Source organism: Galeopterus variegatus, unplaced genomic scaffold, assembly GCF_000696425.1.
Source record: "Galeopterus variegatus unplaced genomic scaffold, G_variegatus-3.0.2 Scaffold7115, whole genome shotgun sequence".
NCBI lineage: Eukaryota > Metazoa > Chordata > Mammalia > Dermoptera > Cynocephalidae > Galeopterus > Galeopterus variegatus.
This window is the reverse complement of record NW_007733226.1, coordinates 12,637-30,718: the sequence shown is the minus strand read 5'-3', so window position 1 is coordinate 30,718 and position 18,082 is coordinate 12,637. Positions and strand designations below refer to the sequence as shown.

General features: G+C 38.9%; 1 protein-coding gene across 1 annotated transcript in view; it reads left to right on the top strand.

The window, feature by feature from the left end:
- LOC103607095 (inaD-like protein) overlaps window positions 1–18,082 on the top strand; it is a gene marked incomplete at its 5' end in the record, with an annotated part of 97,754 nt that overhangs the window by 71,958 nt on the left and 7,714 nt on the right. The window contains 4 exons of the mRNA XM_008591646.1: window positions 10,335–10,528; window positions 12,831–12,978; window positions 14,091–14,177; window positions 17,873–17,987. Coding sequence (XP_008589868.1) covers window positions 10,335–10,528; window positions 12,831–12,978; window positions 14,091–14,177; window positions 17,873–17,987 — 544 coding nt within the window. The remainder of the gene's footprint in view (window positions 1–10,334; window positions 10,529–12,830; window positions 12,979–14,090; window positions 14,178–17,872; window positions 17,988–18,082) is intronic.

The window sequence follows — 18,082 nt, the reverse complement described above, 5'->3', positions numbered from 1 at the left end:
ATCAATTTATCACTTGTTTCTATTATAATGTTTTATGTCCTCTCCTGTAGAAAAAAAATTACGTGATGAATAACATGGACAGAAACAGAACTAAAAAGATCAAAGGAAGGAAGGAAAGAGACAAGAATAACAAATGGAATTGAGAGAAAGACCACTGGGGTGGGTAGAGGGCCTACCTGGCATGCTTTGTGTGGTGTGAATCCCTAATCATGTATCAGCACTAGCTAGTGCAATCCATAGATCATCACCTCACCTCATTACGTCAAAGTCTTCGATTTCCACTTCTACAAATACTAGTTTTGTTCACTCTCTATAAAATGATCAATTCATGCCCTCACGGTTTTCGCTGTGGAGTTGAGGTGACAATATTTCAACAGAATTGATGCCATATGGAAAAATCCCAAGTTATTGCTTTTGTACAAGTGCAGAATAAAATATTCAAAACAGATGAGAACTGTGCTGTCATGATGGGAGCACAGGCTTTGGTGTTAAACAGTCCCAAGCTGGAATTTCATCTCTCCTAATTAGAAGCTGCAGAGACTGGTCAAATCCGAACTCTTATGAGCTTCCGTTTCCTCAACAATAAATGGAACTAATAATACTGAAGTTGCTTCATTGTTATTAGGATTAAAAGGCACAAATGAGAGGTGTGTAGCATCTATTCACCCTCCCAGGAGAGACCCAAGTCATCTCCTCGGGGTGCAACTCCCCACCACTAGCCAGGGCCCCACCTCTTTAGCAGTGGACAATAACCAGCTGCAGGCCTCTCTGGCTGAGCAGGATGCACATCACCCACCAAAGCCACAAGTGCAGCTCGGCCCCAAGAACCTGGAAAGTTTCACACCACACAGTCAGAGGTGGCCAAAAGGAGGGAAGCATGGTCAGGCACCCAGAGTAGGGAGCAAGAGAAACCCATCAGGAAATCAGGATCCCATTTCCAAACCTGTCAGGCAATTTCCCAGGTGTTGCTTTGCCTCCCACGGATTTGTCACCTTTTTCCCCTGGGTGACAGAGCCATCAAAGATTACTCAAAGCCCATCTCTTCTGAGCANAGCAATGGACAATAACCAGCTGCAGGCCTCTCTGGCTGAGCAGGATGCACATCACCCACCAAAGCCACAAGTGCAGCTCGGCCCCAAGAACCTGGAAAGTTTCACACCACACAGTCAGAGGTGGCCAAAAGGAGGGAAGCATGGTCAGGCACCCAGAGTAGGGAGCAAGAGAAACCCATCAGGAAATCAGGAACCCATTTCCAAACCTGTCAGGCAATTTCCCAGGTGTTGCTTTGCCTCCCACGGATTTGTCACCTTTTTCCCCTGGGTGACAGAGCCATCAAAGATTACTCAAAGCCCATCTCTTCTGAGCAATGAGAAGCCCCGAAGTGGTTAATCTCCCGGAACCCTCAAGAGATAGGCATTCCTTCCATTTGGGAAATTAACCACAGATTGGGGTTCTTTTCCCACATTTACTTTCCAGACTAGGAAGTTACAGGAAGAGAACATGAGTGGGGTTATAGTTTAACAATATAGGCTGGTAACATTCAATAAAACAAGCAGAGTGACATTCCATAATGCAATTTGCAAGAAGTTAAGTGATCCACCAACAAAAGCTTGATCTTAGCAAACATTCCTTCTCCCTACAGAAGCTTTCCAGTATCTTTACATATCAATTAGTAACTTGTCTGTCTTTGAGCCAGCAACCTTGCTGTGTTACAATTCTTTATCTTACAACAGAGACTATAGCCTGGGGAAAATTTCCTGTCTTTGGCAAGGTCAACATTTTATATGTACTTTTAAGAAGTTAGACTAAACCTGAAACTACAAGAAACTAGGCCCTGTGAAATATATTTGTTTTACAGTATACTCCACACCCAGGATCAGACTCAGACCCCCCAGCCCATTGCCTGGGCAGGGAGTCTTCTCTGTGGGCCTTAAATATCACTTATTGCTCCCTTACTGTATGCTGGCACTGTTCACAAAGCCTTATCTATAGATAATATTGTTAAAACCATATAAAAAGCTAAGCCCTGGAGAGGTTAACAGTCTTCCCAAGGCACACAGCCAGCAGTAGCAGGCCCAGACTGGGACCGAGGAAGTCTGACTCCCGAGGCCAAGCTCATGATCATTTGCCTCCACAGCCTCAGCTTGGAGTAAGCCAGCAACCCACCCACAGGGAAATGATTAATAGACTGCTTCTGGAATAGATAAGTTGTAGAAATCATGGTATTGGTAGACTGGAATCACTGAGGTATTCTCGGGTAGAGGAATGTTATTTATGCGTGCAGAGATAGGAGGCGAGGGCTGGTAGGGAAGCTGGCACTCAGAGCTGCAGTTTTGCTTGAATAGCTCAAGAGCATTAAAATTTAGGAAGATATCCAATGAGGAGATAAGAATCATATGAGTAATCAATTCCAAATTTTTTATTTGAAATAATAAAGGTCATCTTTCATTAATGACCAGTGTTTCATTTAGAATCACAATCTTTTCAAAGTCAGGAAGAAGTACAATTTTAATAGAGCTTTGTCAAATAGATGCCAAAAATATCCCAACCCAGTATCTCTTACTATTCTGTCCTACCCTGTGAATTACACAAGCTTAAAAAAAATAAATAAAATCCAGTTTTCTTTTCAGTTCACCAGCCCACATTTCTAATTTAGCTTTTGGTCCCCATCTCTCACCTTTGTCACCCCCAGTTAATGCAACTGTCCAGAACCACAGCTTCATAGAACACAAAGGCATGCAGTAAGAAATGTGGCCCTTTTCTATTGACAGGTCACAGTGTTTTATGTTTTCTTGCAACAAGAAAGAAATGGGGAGTTTTTCATGCAGAAAGACTAAGGGACCAAGCATGGTTTGTTGGCAGTGAGTTCAGCATTTATTTGAGACTAGTAATAGTATTTTTCTTCTATGTATGGTAGTTCATTCAGCACCAGGAAGCATCCAAGGATTCAGATTGCTTTTCTGGCCTAAAACCCCCATGTGGTCTTTTTCTTCCTTTTGAGTATGAATGAACAGAAATTTCCCATTTGACTTTTGCAGTGTTCCAAGATCAAAGAGTTTATACTGAAAATCAAGCTCTGTAAAAACCCGGTATGCTCTAAGTTCCGTGTGTGGTTTTCCCAATCCAGTAAAGAGGGCGTGTTTGGGCACCAAACTTTACAAACCAGCATTCTACAGGGTGTTACCAGGAACCTGCGTTAATTTCTCCCTGCACTACCTTAATACAAGTGACCTTTGGTGGGGTCTTGGTAGTGTTGTTGGGATCACCTCCAGCCACTGACCCAGCAAGTTTCCACAAAATCATTCCCCTGAAATAGTTCAGAGAAACAAACTCTTGGCAATGCTCCCTGGGTCTGGAAATTTCATAAGTAAGAGTTAAAACAAAGAATGGTCTAAAATCTATTGCTGCTACAGAATCTGAAATGTAAATTGTCTGGATCAAGGAACCTTTCCTGGGTCTTGGGGGCTGCATATCTAATTGCTATAATAAAGAATGTTTTCAGAACTATGTAGTGATAAAATGAAAGTATTTAATATTTTAAAGGTATCTATAATCCAGATAGGTTTTCTGGTTATAGACCTCTTATTTTCTTTTGTTGCTTCTCTACTCCAGAATTTGTATGGAAACTTTTATTCTTTTTAAAGTAGGTTTGGTTTGGATTTTTTTTTTTTCCCTATCTTATCTGTTATATTTTTTCAAGGAAAATTTCATTTGTCTCTTTACTTCATGTAAACTTAATTCTGAGGCCCCATACTTCTGCACTAAGGTGAAATTCAACCTCAGCCATTTTGGTAGCTGATTAACTCTCAAGGTTCTTAAAGCACCCAGACATTGGTAAGGTCCCTATAGTCATTGCCATCAGTCCACATTGGCGGTCATCAGGCCCATCCTTGCCCAAGCCCATGTGATCTCTTCAAGTCCATAAGTTCTGCTGCTTGCAGGCCCCAGTGCTTGGCACACGGGACTTCTTTCAAGGCTGGGTGCATTATGTCTAGAGTCTGCCCTGGAGGCTTCACCCCTTGACCATTGCCTATAGCGTCTTACAACCGATGTGTGTGCTAGGGGCAAGCAGTGGGAGGACCCTGGGTGGTGCAGGACTCAAATCCTCACTGTAGGACCCATAGATCACTGTTTCTAGTCTCCACTCAAAAGCAGCCCTCCAAGACACCTAGCATGATCCATTCAATATAATCTTCTCAGTGACCTTCAGTTTTATTAAAAACAGAAAGAGCCAATGACTTCTGATTGCTTCAATTTTCAGCTCCACAAAAATCCCTGAGGCAAGAAATTTCAAAGCTTGACTACTGGCTTAACAGGAGGAGCAAGAGAAAGAAAGTGTGAACTCAATATAATGTTTTTAGAATAGTCTCACCAAAATATGTAAATATTCAGATGTATAAATGTAAATTTTCTCGGGAAATCCTTAGGAAACTGTTAGTGGTGATTGTCTCTGGAGAATGGGATTGAGAGTCTGGGGTGAGAGGCAGTCTCTTTTTCTGGTTTACAATACCCTGTGGTATTGCTTGAATCCTTTTCATTGGTGCATGTCATTTTATGATGATTAAAAAATTTTGAAGGTTATTCATTTGAAGAGATGCAAATTATTTTTTAGTTTATTGAGTATAATACACTTTTCTCAACCAAAGCTTACCTACCTAGCATAGATATTGTCCTATTTTTATGGCTCACAATGCTGAGTTCATAGGAGTTAACTTTCCCAAGATTACACAACGGCCAAGTCAGGATTCACACCGACAGCTGTCTTACATGTGGGTCCACGAATGTTCTTTCTCCTGCTCTGTGCTCTGTCCTCCACGGCCAGTTCATTCCACTAAGTCCTTTTCTTTCATTGCCCAAGTAATAAGGCCTGGCAAACCCCCTTCATCAGGCCACACATCTATGCCAAATCCTTGAATACCAATAAATACCTGAAACCATGTTTCAAAATACACTGTAAAATGTAAATAAGAGTGACACAAAGTTCGCCTCAAGTTCATACACAGCAGCAATGTACAGAGTTAACAGTAAAACACATGGAGGAAGTTTAACATGAAATATTAGGCAAAGCCAGTTCTAAAGGAATGAATTAATAATTTTAGGAAAACTTTATTGTACCTCTGAATATATCGTAACTGTATCTTGTTTGTCTTTATGTCAGATAAAATTTAACATTATTAGCAAATAGCAAATTATGGGTTGCTGCTGTGGTTGATTTGCTTAAAGGAAGCATGTGTGGTTGTTGAAAATTAATAAGAATTTTTTTATAGGATGCTATAGTTATACATGAAGTATATGAAGAAGGAGCAGCAGCCAGAGATGGAAGACTTTGGGCTGGTGACCAGATATTAGAGGTATATGATTTTGAATTTTATTTTATACCAGCAAATATGGTTCTTTTGCTGACCTTGATCTGCAAAGTCAATTCTACTCAACTGCATCCTCACTGATTTCTTATTTAACAAAATATGTACTGTGTGCCTTTTCTTTTTCAATGCACATTGAGCAAGTCACTGGTTTAGAATCTTGACAGATTATCAATCTGTATCTATCTGAAAACTTCTTTTAATTAGAAGAAAAAGTACAATTTATGGTTCTATAATTTTGATATCAAAGGAGACTGTATAATATTGCAATTTGATTTTTTTGTTTCTGCATTATACCTTATTAACTTCCCTCCTAAAAACACATACATATTAGACACACACACATAAACAAACACACCTGATATTTTAAAGATTTTATTGCAGCCTAAATATTATTTTCTTAATCCTAATAAATCTTTATGTCAAATAGAAGTGTATGCCTTGCCACCAGTGTTTTCAAGATGATGAAAATGTAGAATCTCCTCCCTTTAGGCAATATATGGTACCTAATAGAAATTGAAATGCTTAACTTGACTCTTTCAAATTCACTCTTATTTAGCAAAATTGTTAAAAAGCCTTTTTAAAAGTGCCAAGGTAGGCAGTGTCTGAACTAGGGAACGGATGAATGGAACGCCAATGCCAGGCATTCTGGTAGGTGGAACTAAAGAGTTTTTTTGATGATGTGAAACCTTTAGGCAACATTTATTTCTTTCATTGGATGAATTTAATTGAACAGTTAGCATTTTATGGTAGGCATGTGCATTTTTGCTTTGCAAGTTCAATATAGCACATTTCAAATGACATCATAGAATTTTATTTTTCCCTTTGGTGGTTTATTTCTGCCTCCCAAGATGAAACCAGAGATATAATTAAGGGCAGAAATCACTGGTGAGAAGGGGTTAAAGGAGAGGCCAGGCTGCCTACAAATTAAATTCAGGCCAAGTTATAGGGTTTCTCTGCAGGCCTTTACTGTGCTTCATCATTAGATTAGGACATATTCCCAGTACATTCATTAAGGTACAAGCGTATGAGGTTAGAAAAATAAGCAAGGCCTCTGTGGGAATTGGCTTGACTGCTTTAGCACGCAACACAGTTTTTTAATGGTCAGGAGTTCCAGGGTTTTTTATTTCTTGTTTTTTGTTTTTTCCCTCTGTAGAATATCTTATCAATTGGTATTATTGTAATTGTCTGTTTAAGATTAATAGATTAAATACTTAAAATAGTGTAGATGCGTATGTGCCTTGTGCTTATATGAATTGTAAGTCCATAAATTATTCTATAACGTTCACTGAAACTAAATCTAGTAAGTTCATTATCTTGAGTGTGGCAATGACTTCACAGGTATAAATACACATACATTAAAACCTATCGTATTGTACACTTTAAATATTTACAGTTTATTTTATACCACTTTGCCTCAATTTGAAAAAAATTTAGTGATCTATTTGTATTGGATGAGTCCTCAGCTGTAGCTGCTCTCTTCCACAAAGTATATTCATGTACAAGTTAACACTCAGAAAAGATTAGCATAAAGAAAATGAATTTGTTCTGAGTGGAAGGAGAATTTGAAAGGTCATTTAACCACTTCCTGGCATCTAGCAGAATTATATTGTCTAATCTGGATGGCCTTCTCATTAAAGATAGCCAGTACCGGCACCTCTCTTGCCTCCGACAGTCTAGTTCATGAGTCTGTCATGTGTTTAATCAGGAAATACAGCTCTCAGTTTGGTCAAGTAATATGTTTCCTTCCTAAGCAGCTTTAGACCCCAGATGTGGGCCTATCCTAGTTGTGGTCAGTGAGTACAAATGCATAATGATGCAGGATCAGTCTGTGGCCTGCAGGGTTCCTTGAGAAGAAGACAGGCCAGCTTTGGTGGGATGTTTTAAGACCATGAAACAAGGCAACTCTACATCAGCACTTTTCCAAACAATGGCCTTTCCACTCATGAGAGTCCTCTGCATTCTGCAAACTGGACTTCCATGGTTTTAAAACAGGTTGAGTATGCCTAATCTGAAAATGCAAAATTCACAATGCTCCAATGAGCATTTCCTTTGAGCATTATGTTGGCTGTCAAAAAGTTTCATATTTTGGAGCATTTCAGATTTTGGGTTAGGGATACTCAACCTATGCTATCCTCATGTTAAAATTAGGACAAGTCAGATTTTGCTTCCAAAGATATAGTCCAATAATTTTTTTCATGGCAAGATTATCCTACAATGAGCATGAACCACATCTTCTTTCTGGTTCTCCTTTTATGCCAATCCTTCCTGTTAACCTACTGCCATTATCCCCTTATATTTTGGTGCAAGTGGGAACAGAAAAAGTAGACAGTTAATTTTGCCCGATTTTCCCTGTAAAATAAAATAGTGAAGAACTGCTGCCATAGTTTGGTTATCCTTTCCTTCTCAAGCAATGGTTCACCCACTTCCCCACGTGCCTGTTTGTTCTACCCAGGGGATGGGATTCACTTCTATTCACAACTTCCTAGGGGCTTCCTATGGACTTTCTTCTCAAGTTGGGAGCCCTGCTATGACCACCCTCCTCTATAATCAGTGTCTAAATAATGCATACAGTGCTTCTTTAAGGCACTTAAGGTAATGCATCATTCCACAATGTTCTACCCACACAGTGATATTTCTCTCAGAATTATTGGTACATTTAATGGTATCTCTTCATAAGCACAAAAATGGAAACTGTGAACTTAAATCACTTTGAGCAAACACCTGAATGCTGGAATTTAGTAGGAGTTGCTCTTGTAATGTTAGATTTTAATGACAGTGCTTTTAATTAAAAGTGTATTTGTTATGGCCTTTCAGAAGGTATTTAGAGGCTTGGGAAACTCCACCTTCAATCCATAGAGGTAACTGTTTTTTTGAATTAAGCAACAAAAGTGGTCTTGTGTGCCATCTATTGGAATACAGGAAAATAATCAGTTCAGACCACATTTTCGAGAGACATTGTTTTACCCTTTGTTCTGGGGTTTACCTCGTAAACAGTAAGAATTCATTCACTAGCCTGAAGCAACAGTGCATGATCATACTGAGAAGAAAACAGCCCTGGCTGCAGTTACTCTGATCCCTTGTAAAATATCACCTTCTAAGTTACATTGAACATAACTATGTGCCAAGCCCTGTGCCGATGATCATACTGAGAAGAAAACAGCCCTGGCTGCAGTTACTCTGATCCCTTGTAAAATATCAACTTCTAAGTTACATTGAACATAACTATGTGCCAAGCCCTGTGCCAAATATTTTACAGAGTTTATTTCATTTAATCCTTACAACACTATGTAGGTATCATGACTGTGATTATCTCCAATTCATAGATGACACAACGAAGCTTAGCTTAATTTTCACGTAGCCAGTAAGTTGGAGTCAGCACTTGAACTATAGTCCATCTATATCCAAAACCCATGTTCTTAACCACTGTGCACCTGGATATAGTTCATCTAAGTGAACACAAGCCACCAAGATATACCAGAAAAGAAACAGCGGGGGGGGGGGGGGGGGGAACGAAAGAAAAGAAAAAGCAGTTTAAATTAGGCTTTAAAACTTTTTCTTGGCTCACAGAATCAGCTTTAAACAACAGCTCAAAAGTCACCTTCTTGAAGAAGGGTTCATTCTTTTCTCTCTCTTTGTAAACATTCTGTATGCCATGGGTCTTTAGTCTTTAGGATGTTAGAACTGGAAAAGCCTTAGACCATTGTACAGATGGAGGCACGAAGCTTCAGAGACAGACTTGACCTGCCATGGGCACACAGGGCTGGACCGGAAAAAGCAGTGGCGACATCTCGAGGGAACTCTTCCATTCTGCCCTCCACCTGGCTGTGGCCTGGGCCCCTCCTTCCCTTTGTTTGGCTCTTTTCTCAGCTGTGACCTTAAGGGAATGACCCATGATCCCCTTCCCTTTAGTCTGAGGCCACTCTGCCCCTCGACTTCTCCCGTGTTTCAAATTCACAAAGACTTGCTTTCTGGCAGGGGGCTCTGGTAACCCATTCTAAGAGTAAATTGTGAGGCAGCGTGGTGTATAGACTAAAGGTGGAGAGTTTGTCTGGGTTCGGATCTTGGCTTCTCCACCTACTAGCTATGTAACCTTGGTCAAGTCCCTTAACTGCTCTCTGCCTCAATTTCTTCATCTGTAAATGGTAATAATAACATTATGTATTTCAGAGAGTTAGTATAAGGATTAAATGAGTAAATATTCATAAAGGGCTAGCACACAGGCACTACAGAACTATTTAAGTAAAAAGTAAACAAATAAGTTGCCTATGATCTCCATTTAACAAATAAGGAAACAGAGGCTCAGAGAGATTACACAACTTGCCCAAATTCACAGGTTCTGCCAGAAGCAGAGCCTTGGCTTTCCTCAGTGCTGTTTCCAGTACACCATGCATTCCACTGTACTTTCCAATGCGTGGTCCTCTCTTCTCACTCAGATCAGATTCAAATGAAATGACTTCAGAGGGTCTTTGATGCTGGTGGAAACACCACTCCCCTGTCTCCTTTTGGGCCTATTCTGATGTAGTTGTGATGTGAGCAATTAAAAGTGAGGATGTCATATCCAATAAGAAAACAGTCTAAAAGTGCTGACCGAACACTAACATTTATTTCCCTTTGACCTCTGAAGTGAGCCAGTTAGTGTTCTCTCTCTCTCCTCCCTTCCCCCCTCCCATTTTCTGTCTCCTCTCTTTCTCTCATTCTGATTCCATAGTAAGATTGACAGCCACATAAAATTTCATTATCACGTGTACTAACCCACCTTCTGTGCTTATGTGGGGTGGGGGAATATAAGGGTTACCTCTTTTGTATTTGAAGCAGCTCATACTGCTTGTGGTCACTACCTGTGTGCTTTGGGAATAGCTGAAAATTTCTAGAGGTTTTTCGTGGGTTTTATCAAGGAGCTGTAGCAGACAGAGCAAGCAGAGAGGCCTGTGTGGTCAGCAGCCCATCTCGGGATGCCCATTGTTCCAGGTGAATGGGATTGACCTGAGGAGCTCCAGCCATGAAGAAGCCATCACAGCTCTGAGGCAGACCCCCCAGAAAGTGCGGCTGGTGGTGTATAGAGACGAGGCACACTACAGGGACGAGGAGAACTTGGAGATTTTCCCTGTGGATCTGCAGAAGAAGGCTGGCCGAGGACTGGGCCTGAGCATCGTTGGAAAAAGGTAAAGATATGTTGTGCAAGTCAGGATCGGCCTCTTTCCTTTAGAGTTCAGGAGACGAATGCCTATAAACACTGAAAGACAAAGCCTAGTATAAACTAATGATTAGTGGTTTCTAAAACTAACATATTTATAAATATTTGAACACCATAGGTCATATTTCTGAGCAAGGTCTTACCAAAAAACTTTTATCAAGATAGAACTCGAAGCCGGATCGAACCCAGACTGTTGTATTTCCTTATAGAGTAAGAGCAGCCAGCAAGGTTCTTTCAACTTATAATTACCTGGATCTGAAGCTTGCAAGGGTTAGATAAAGCAACTATACCCAAGAAACAGCTAATATCAAGAAGTAGATTTATACAATATTGGATTAAGAAAATTGCTGTGGCATGGAGCACCATGTTAATTTCATACTGTGTTAAAACTAATTGAGTAGACATCGTTGAGCAACAAAACATAAGTTCTATATGCCAGTAGTTTTTTATGAAGAAAGATGTCCCAAAAGTAATAGTTTGCACCCAAAATATAGGTAGATCCTAGTGACTAGGGTGCTCTTTTGAAGTCTATACTGCTTACCCATGGCAAGGGAATTACAGTAATCGTTCTGGAATAATTATAGTTTACTCTTTCACTGAATTGGAAAGGTAAATAATATCTTGAAACTGTAATTCTAGTTTTCATAGTTTACTGGCCTTAGATACCTAGCACATATTTATTCCAACAGGGCTGCAGAATTTCCAAGTGGCACTCCAATATGGCCTTAAATTGTATCAAGCATCTTCTTAGGAAGAATTCAAGTTAGTTTTTTATATACATATTGTCAAGTGCCCTCACAGACCTCTGATGACTAAACTAATGCTTTTTCTCCAGAAGTTCAAGCTGTTATTAAAATAAAAATATTAGCTACCATTTTTGGGTAATGATTTTGTGCCAAGTACTGTGCTGTCATGATCTCATTTACTTCAGCATCATAAAACCATCCCTCTGAGAGTACATTACAAAATAAGAAAAGCTAAGTCTCTTGCATTTCTAAGCAAAATCAGTACACATCTGGGTGCAGAGCAACTGACAGCACCAGTGTCAAAGTTAGCTCTCTTCTTTCGACACATACACATGCCTAAGGAGATTTCATTTAGAGTAATGGTTTTTGCTTTATTATCATTTAGTGGATTGATGAAATAATCTTCATATAATACCAGTATTTCAGGTTGAGTTTATAAGGAACATTTACATACTTTAGCACAAAAACTTCCACTGTAAAAGACCAGATGTATAGCTCTGAAAATTCCCACTTCTCTTTGACTAACAATTTCATGACTAGGAATTTATCTTAAAGATAAGCTTGCAGATATTCATTACACATTGTTTGCAATAGCTAAAGAATGAAGATAACTTACATATCTATCAGTAGGTGATAGTGAAATTATGGAACATCCTTAGAATAGTATGCAGCCATGAAAAAGGAAGCTCCAAGTGCTCATAAGGACCAATTGCCAAGATGTATTAAGTGGAAAAAACAAAGTTAAAGAAAACAAACCCAAAAACTAAAAAACAAGAAAAAGTGTGTGTGCATGTGTATGTGTATGTGTGTGTGTGTGTGTGTACATATATATATATTTTAAAAAAAGAAAAGAAAAAACACTGGAGGAAAAAAGGAGCGTATATGTATGTGTCCAGTCACACACACACAAATATACTATACATGGATGCATTTGCTTGTGTATATACAGGTCGATTCTCAGAGATACCCAAGAAATGGGTAGCATTGATTGCCTCCAAGAAGGGAACTTGGGGACTGGAGAACAGAAGGGAGTATAGCCTTTTTAACCTCTTGAATTTTGAGACATAAATTTATTTATTCATCATATAAATATAATTGAGAGTTTAAAAATAATAAAGGCAGGAAAGGAGAAAGTGAAAACAACTAGAAATAGATCAAATACTAGCAATTGAGCTAATCTTCTCTAGGGAAATAACCTATACATTTGAAGAGTACTTAACTCCACCTTTTAAAGTGAATTTCTATTTTATGCCACTGAAATCATCATCTTGCAGAAATTATGCCCTTGGGTCAATAAAAATGAAAATTACAATAGACAACATAAATAGATATAAACTATTTAATGAGTAAACACTCCGAAGTTTATCATTTGGGAAGTTAGTGGATAGTGTTGGATTCAATGGCTTTGTAGGGCCCTTCTTCCAAGTTTTAGGATTTAGTGATCTAAGTAGAAAGTTAGTAATCTCAGACTTTAATTAAGAAATATTAGATTGCGTCAATACCCCCGTTTTATGGTATTAACAGAAATGGAAGCGGAGTGTTTATTTCTGACATCGTGAAAGGCGGAGCCGCAGACTTGGATGGGAGATTGATTCAGGGAGATCAGATCTTGTCTGTGAATGGGGAGGACATGAGAAATGCCTCACAGGAGACAGTGGCCACTATCTTGAAGGTAAGTCACTAGGCTGCTTCCCACTCAGCCAGCACAACTGAAGTCCAGTGGGAACTGTTCCAGTGTAGCTCGATTTTAAAATGGGTTGGATTTTAATGCTCACTCTTGTTTTTACTAGAAATCTAATGTCTGATTATGTTAAGTATCAAGAATAACTTTAAAAGAAAGCTCTGTTATATTGACTAAAGAATGGAAGGGAACCTGCTCTGGGATTTCTAAGCTAGTTTTTCATGCTTGTGAGAATTCCGATTCACCATTGTCCTCTAAATGCATTTGATGGGATGGGCTCTCCTGTAGTCACAAAATTCATCCCCCTCCCTCTAGGGCTATGTCAGGGAGCATATGATTGTGAATTCATCAAGTGCAGCTTTTATTACTTGGAGGAACATTAAAGATTATCTACACCAATTTCTATATTTATGTTGGAAATTCCTCCATTTCACAAATGACGTTTTAAAAGTAGATTGGCATGCCCAAGGTCATAAAGCTCCGCTTGAGTTATTTTCCTGCTGCCCAAGCTTTCTGTCGCTGAAGTTGTAGAGATGTTAAGGTTCAAAATTCAGTTCAGAGGGTGACTGCCACATGGACCCTACTTCTCCTGGAAGACACTGGTTAATAATTCTTGTAAATTTCTATTCCTCTATAACCAAGTACCTTTTATTCTGTGTTTCACAAATAGACATGGAAGCTTTTGCAAAGACAAATGAATTTCATTTTGTTTTAAAATTCTGATTTCCTGATACAGTCAGCTATCAGTTATCACCCAAGAGAGGGTTTGTATTTATAGATTATCTCCATCTTTGATTTTTCTGTCCTCCTCTGCACCACCTTTTCTTAATTATTTTGCTGTTCATGAATACTTTCCTCAGAAGGGAGAAGGAAGAGAAAAGAGGCAAATTGAAATCTAATCCTTTTAACACATTTAAACGAGTGTTGTTGTTTTTAAGTTTTATTTTGTTTGATTCCTGGATTACTGCATCTCCTTTTTGCCTGTTGCCTTCATTATCCTCTTAGAATTCTTGGCTGCAGAGATGAGTGGAAGCTCTCTTTAGATATTTTAGACACATGAACGCTACTGCTTTTCATTTCTGCTCTTTTCTTGTCTTCCCAAGTGTGCACAGGGGCTTGTGCAGCTAGAGATTGGAAGACTCCGAGCTGGTTCCTGGACCTCCATGAGGAAGACATCACAGAGCAGTCAGGTTGTTGATGGCTTCCTGTCAGACTGACTCACTCTCCTGCCCCGTTGGGAGAGAGTTCCCCATTTCATAAATGATTGTTTGGGAAAAAATGTCTAATATACAGCATATTCACAGCACCAAGTTCAGTGTATTTTCATGTGTTTGAAATAAAAATGAAAGGTGGGATAGAAATTCATTAATCCCTAGATTTTTCTGTCCTTTATGGCCTGCAAATGTTTTCCTGGAACCACTTTTCTCTCCCACTATTACTTCTATATTGCCTATGCACGCATGTACACAGCTGTGTTTATTTAAAAAAAAAAAAGAAAGAGGCAACATCTGGTGGCAATTTGACCCTCATTAGCACAACATTGTTCTATTCATTCAATTAAATATTGCTGTAAAGTTAACTTGTGAATAGCCACTCACACATGCTGAGGGCAATTAATGATATATTCCTAGGAGAGCGAAGTGTGGGGGTTTCCTCCTATGAGAGGGAGGTCTTACTGGGTGATATGTTGTGGGTTAGCAAACACCTTATTTTTATTTGCAAGGCTGATGTAAGTGCCACTGCTTTTGTTTTTAAGAAAGTATATTTCACTATTTTTTCATTGTAATGGCTGACAAAATCAAGATGGTAGACTGTATGTTTAGTCCCATTTGGTACATAATGAAACTATAGAACCTTGCATGTGACCTACCTTGTCGCCTGTGTGGGTTACGGATAGGCCTTTGTTTTGAGGTTAAAAGTATGACTTTTGGTCTCCTCCCTGGTTGCCTTACACCAGGCCTCCCTCCCCGAGGCCTTTGTTCAGAAGATGCTGTTTGTGCTTAGCACATAGGTGCTTCTGGAAAGCTATTCACTGCCTCTTTTGCCTCATTTGTGTTAGCAAATATAGGTGAGGAAAAAAAGAAAGTGGGTGAGAAAAAATACCATTGTTCAGATGGTATCACAGCCTCACTGGCTTAGGAAATCTTCAAAGCAGTCAGACCCAGTAAATAACCATGTTAAGTTTGGAACGTCTTTATTTTTTGCATCTGTTTTATGTAATGGGCAGCAGGTTTGCCTATTAAGACACAGTGCTGCCATGAGATTCTGCAAGTGAATGGTTAGTGATGATTCTGACTAGACTCGGATCGATAGTTGGAACTGAAGATAGAAAACAGTCATTTCAGCCAGGCTTCTTCCTTAAAGGAGGACTCGTATCTGTTGAACTATTTCATTAAAGCCTCATTATACACAGGAGATTAGAATGCAGAATGACCCATACTGGAGATCAAATTGTTCTTCCTGTCAGAGTATGAGAGAGCTGAACAGAGGAGGTCCCATTGGGTCTCACGCTAAAAGGAGTCTGAAGAAAAGGAGAAAGCATCCCAGACAGAGGGAATAGCGTATGCAGAGGTGCAAAGGGGTGGAAGGAATTTGTGTGTTTTAAGAAAAGTTTGGACTGACAGGTGAGGAGGTGAGTAGAACTGGATTTCTCGCCTTCCTTTTTTTTTTTCTTGGCTGCTAGTGCGGAAATCTGAACCCTTGACCTCGCTGTTATCAGCACCATGCTCTACCAAGTGAGCTAACCAGCTAGCTCTCTCCTGATGTATATGAGAGTCTTTGTGATTAATAAAAATCACACTCAGGTTAAATACAGGGCTAACAGATTTAGAAGCCATACTATCAAATGTCAAAAAAAAAAAAAAAACCCACCAGTACCATTTATCTGGTATATGAATATGAGCTGTCATATTTTGGAAACTTGGGACAAAATTTCAAATACTATTTCCTAAACTTCTTGCACAGAAGTTTTTATTTCAGAGGGGAGAAGTTTAATTCCGTTAAAAAAAAAAGCAAAACTAAATATATTTTATCATCACTTCGTTGTTAAAATTATTGCAGAGATGAGAGTTGGCACTGTTTGCTAATTAGAAGGCTTGTAGCCAACTGTGAGAAGGAAATGAGTTGAAGACTGACCCTGATGGAGAAAAAGAAGATTCTGTTCCCAAACATTTTCACATCTAGACCTATATAAAGCAGTCAAGACCCTCTAGGGGCACAGATTTCCTTCTCGGCGATAAAATAGGGAGATAGGTGCCTTCTTTTCAGGGCTAAGGAGAATAATTCATTCACTTGAGCCACAGAAAGTGGGTTCATTAAGAGAGAACTCTTAGCCTTGGGGCCACCAAACCTCTTCTTTTGAAATGGCTTTTCCAGGTTGGCCAGTTAGCTTAGTTGGTTAGAGCACAGCCTTGTAACACCGAAGCCAACCGTTCAGTTCCTTGTACCAGCCAGCCACCAAAAAAATAAAACAGTTTTTCCCACCAGACGGGATGAAGTGTATCTACTCTGCAGAAGAAAGTGTATATTGGAAAAAGCACCTTGAGAAATATTTTCCTTGGGTAATTGAAGGAACACGGCCAGGAAGAGTATTTATAAAGGCCTTGGCAAACATATTGTTTTGAAATTTTTTAGGCAAAAGTTATAATATGCCATACTCCCTCAGTTCTGGGTAGTTATTTATTGTAACACCATTTATATAAATCATATCCTTTCAGGAATAACCTGAAAACACTCCTTTAAATGTATATATCCATTGTGAAGTGTACTGATGTCTGCAACTTTAATATGAATCCAGAAAACTGCATTGAGTAATGAATGGATGAATGGATATGTGATAAAGAAAATATAGCAAAATATTAATTGTGGAATCTAAGTGGTCTCTATATGGATGTCTACTGTATAATTCATTCTGTTTCTCTGTATATTTGAAGTTTTTCATATTTAAGGGATGTTATAATATTAAACAGCTTACATCACAGAGTTAAAGAAATGGATCAAATTATAATTTATCAACTGAAAATAGTAATCTTAAGCTTAGCTTAAAATTTTGATGCAATTAGACATAGCCTTGAAATTGGTAGAAAAATTATTTATTCATTACTGGTGATATTGTTTTCTACATTAGAAAGGGCCTTCACTATGTATACAATTTTTGTTGAATAGCTACTAGCCATAAATGACTCTATGTTGTAGATCTCAAACATTTATTTAAATGAATAAAAAGGCAGGTAACTGAGGTATAGCAGATTGGAGTAAATTATTACTGTCTCTAGGAAAATCTTTGAGAAAAAAATGTTATATACTCATTCTCCAGTGATGGAGGAGGTTAAATAAAAAGAGGGAAAAATGTTATACATCCCTAAAACAAGCCTTTTCCCCTTGATATTTGCTGCTTTCTCTTACATTTGAGGGTTTCATTTGGTCAAGGTTGTTAATCAAGTTTGCTTGTTAATCAAGGTTTTATTATACTTGTTTTAGCAAAATATATAATACAGTTTGAGTCCTAAGGGAATACATGTTGACTGTAGCCCCAAGTGACATATAGTGCCAATTAACTGACCATACATAAACACTATGTGGCAACGTAGAGAAATGTTTGTGATTTCTTGTACAGCAAAACAGCTCAAAAGATTGCATGTTTTCTATCTCAATGGTTGAAATCATGTATAGAAGCACATGTGATGGAGAAAGCAATGGAGGAAATGTTCACACGGGACTGGGCTGGGGTGGTAGGAGAATGACTGTGATTTTTGTTTTCTTCTTTGACCTCTTCAAAATTTTCTGTGAGATGATTATGGTGACTTCCATCATTGTAATACTAATAATAAGTTTTTAGGACCAAGTCAGTGTCTGCATGCAGGTGACCACTGAGTCTCCTTTGCAGGGGGGTCAGCACAGCACACACAGCAGCTGTCGTCCTTCCTTTGCGCCTGTCATTGCCGGCCTGCAAAACCTGGTTGGCACGAAAAGAGCTGCAGATCCTTCCCAGAAAAATTCAGGTATTGCATGGACACAACCCCAGTAAAACCATCCTGTTACCCAATTAAAAAATAATAATAATAATAAGCTTTTTTTTTTTTTTTTTTTTTTTTAA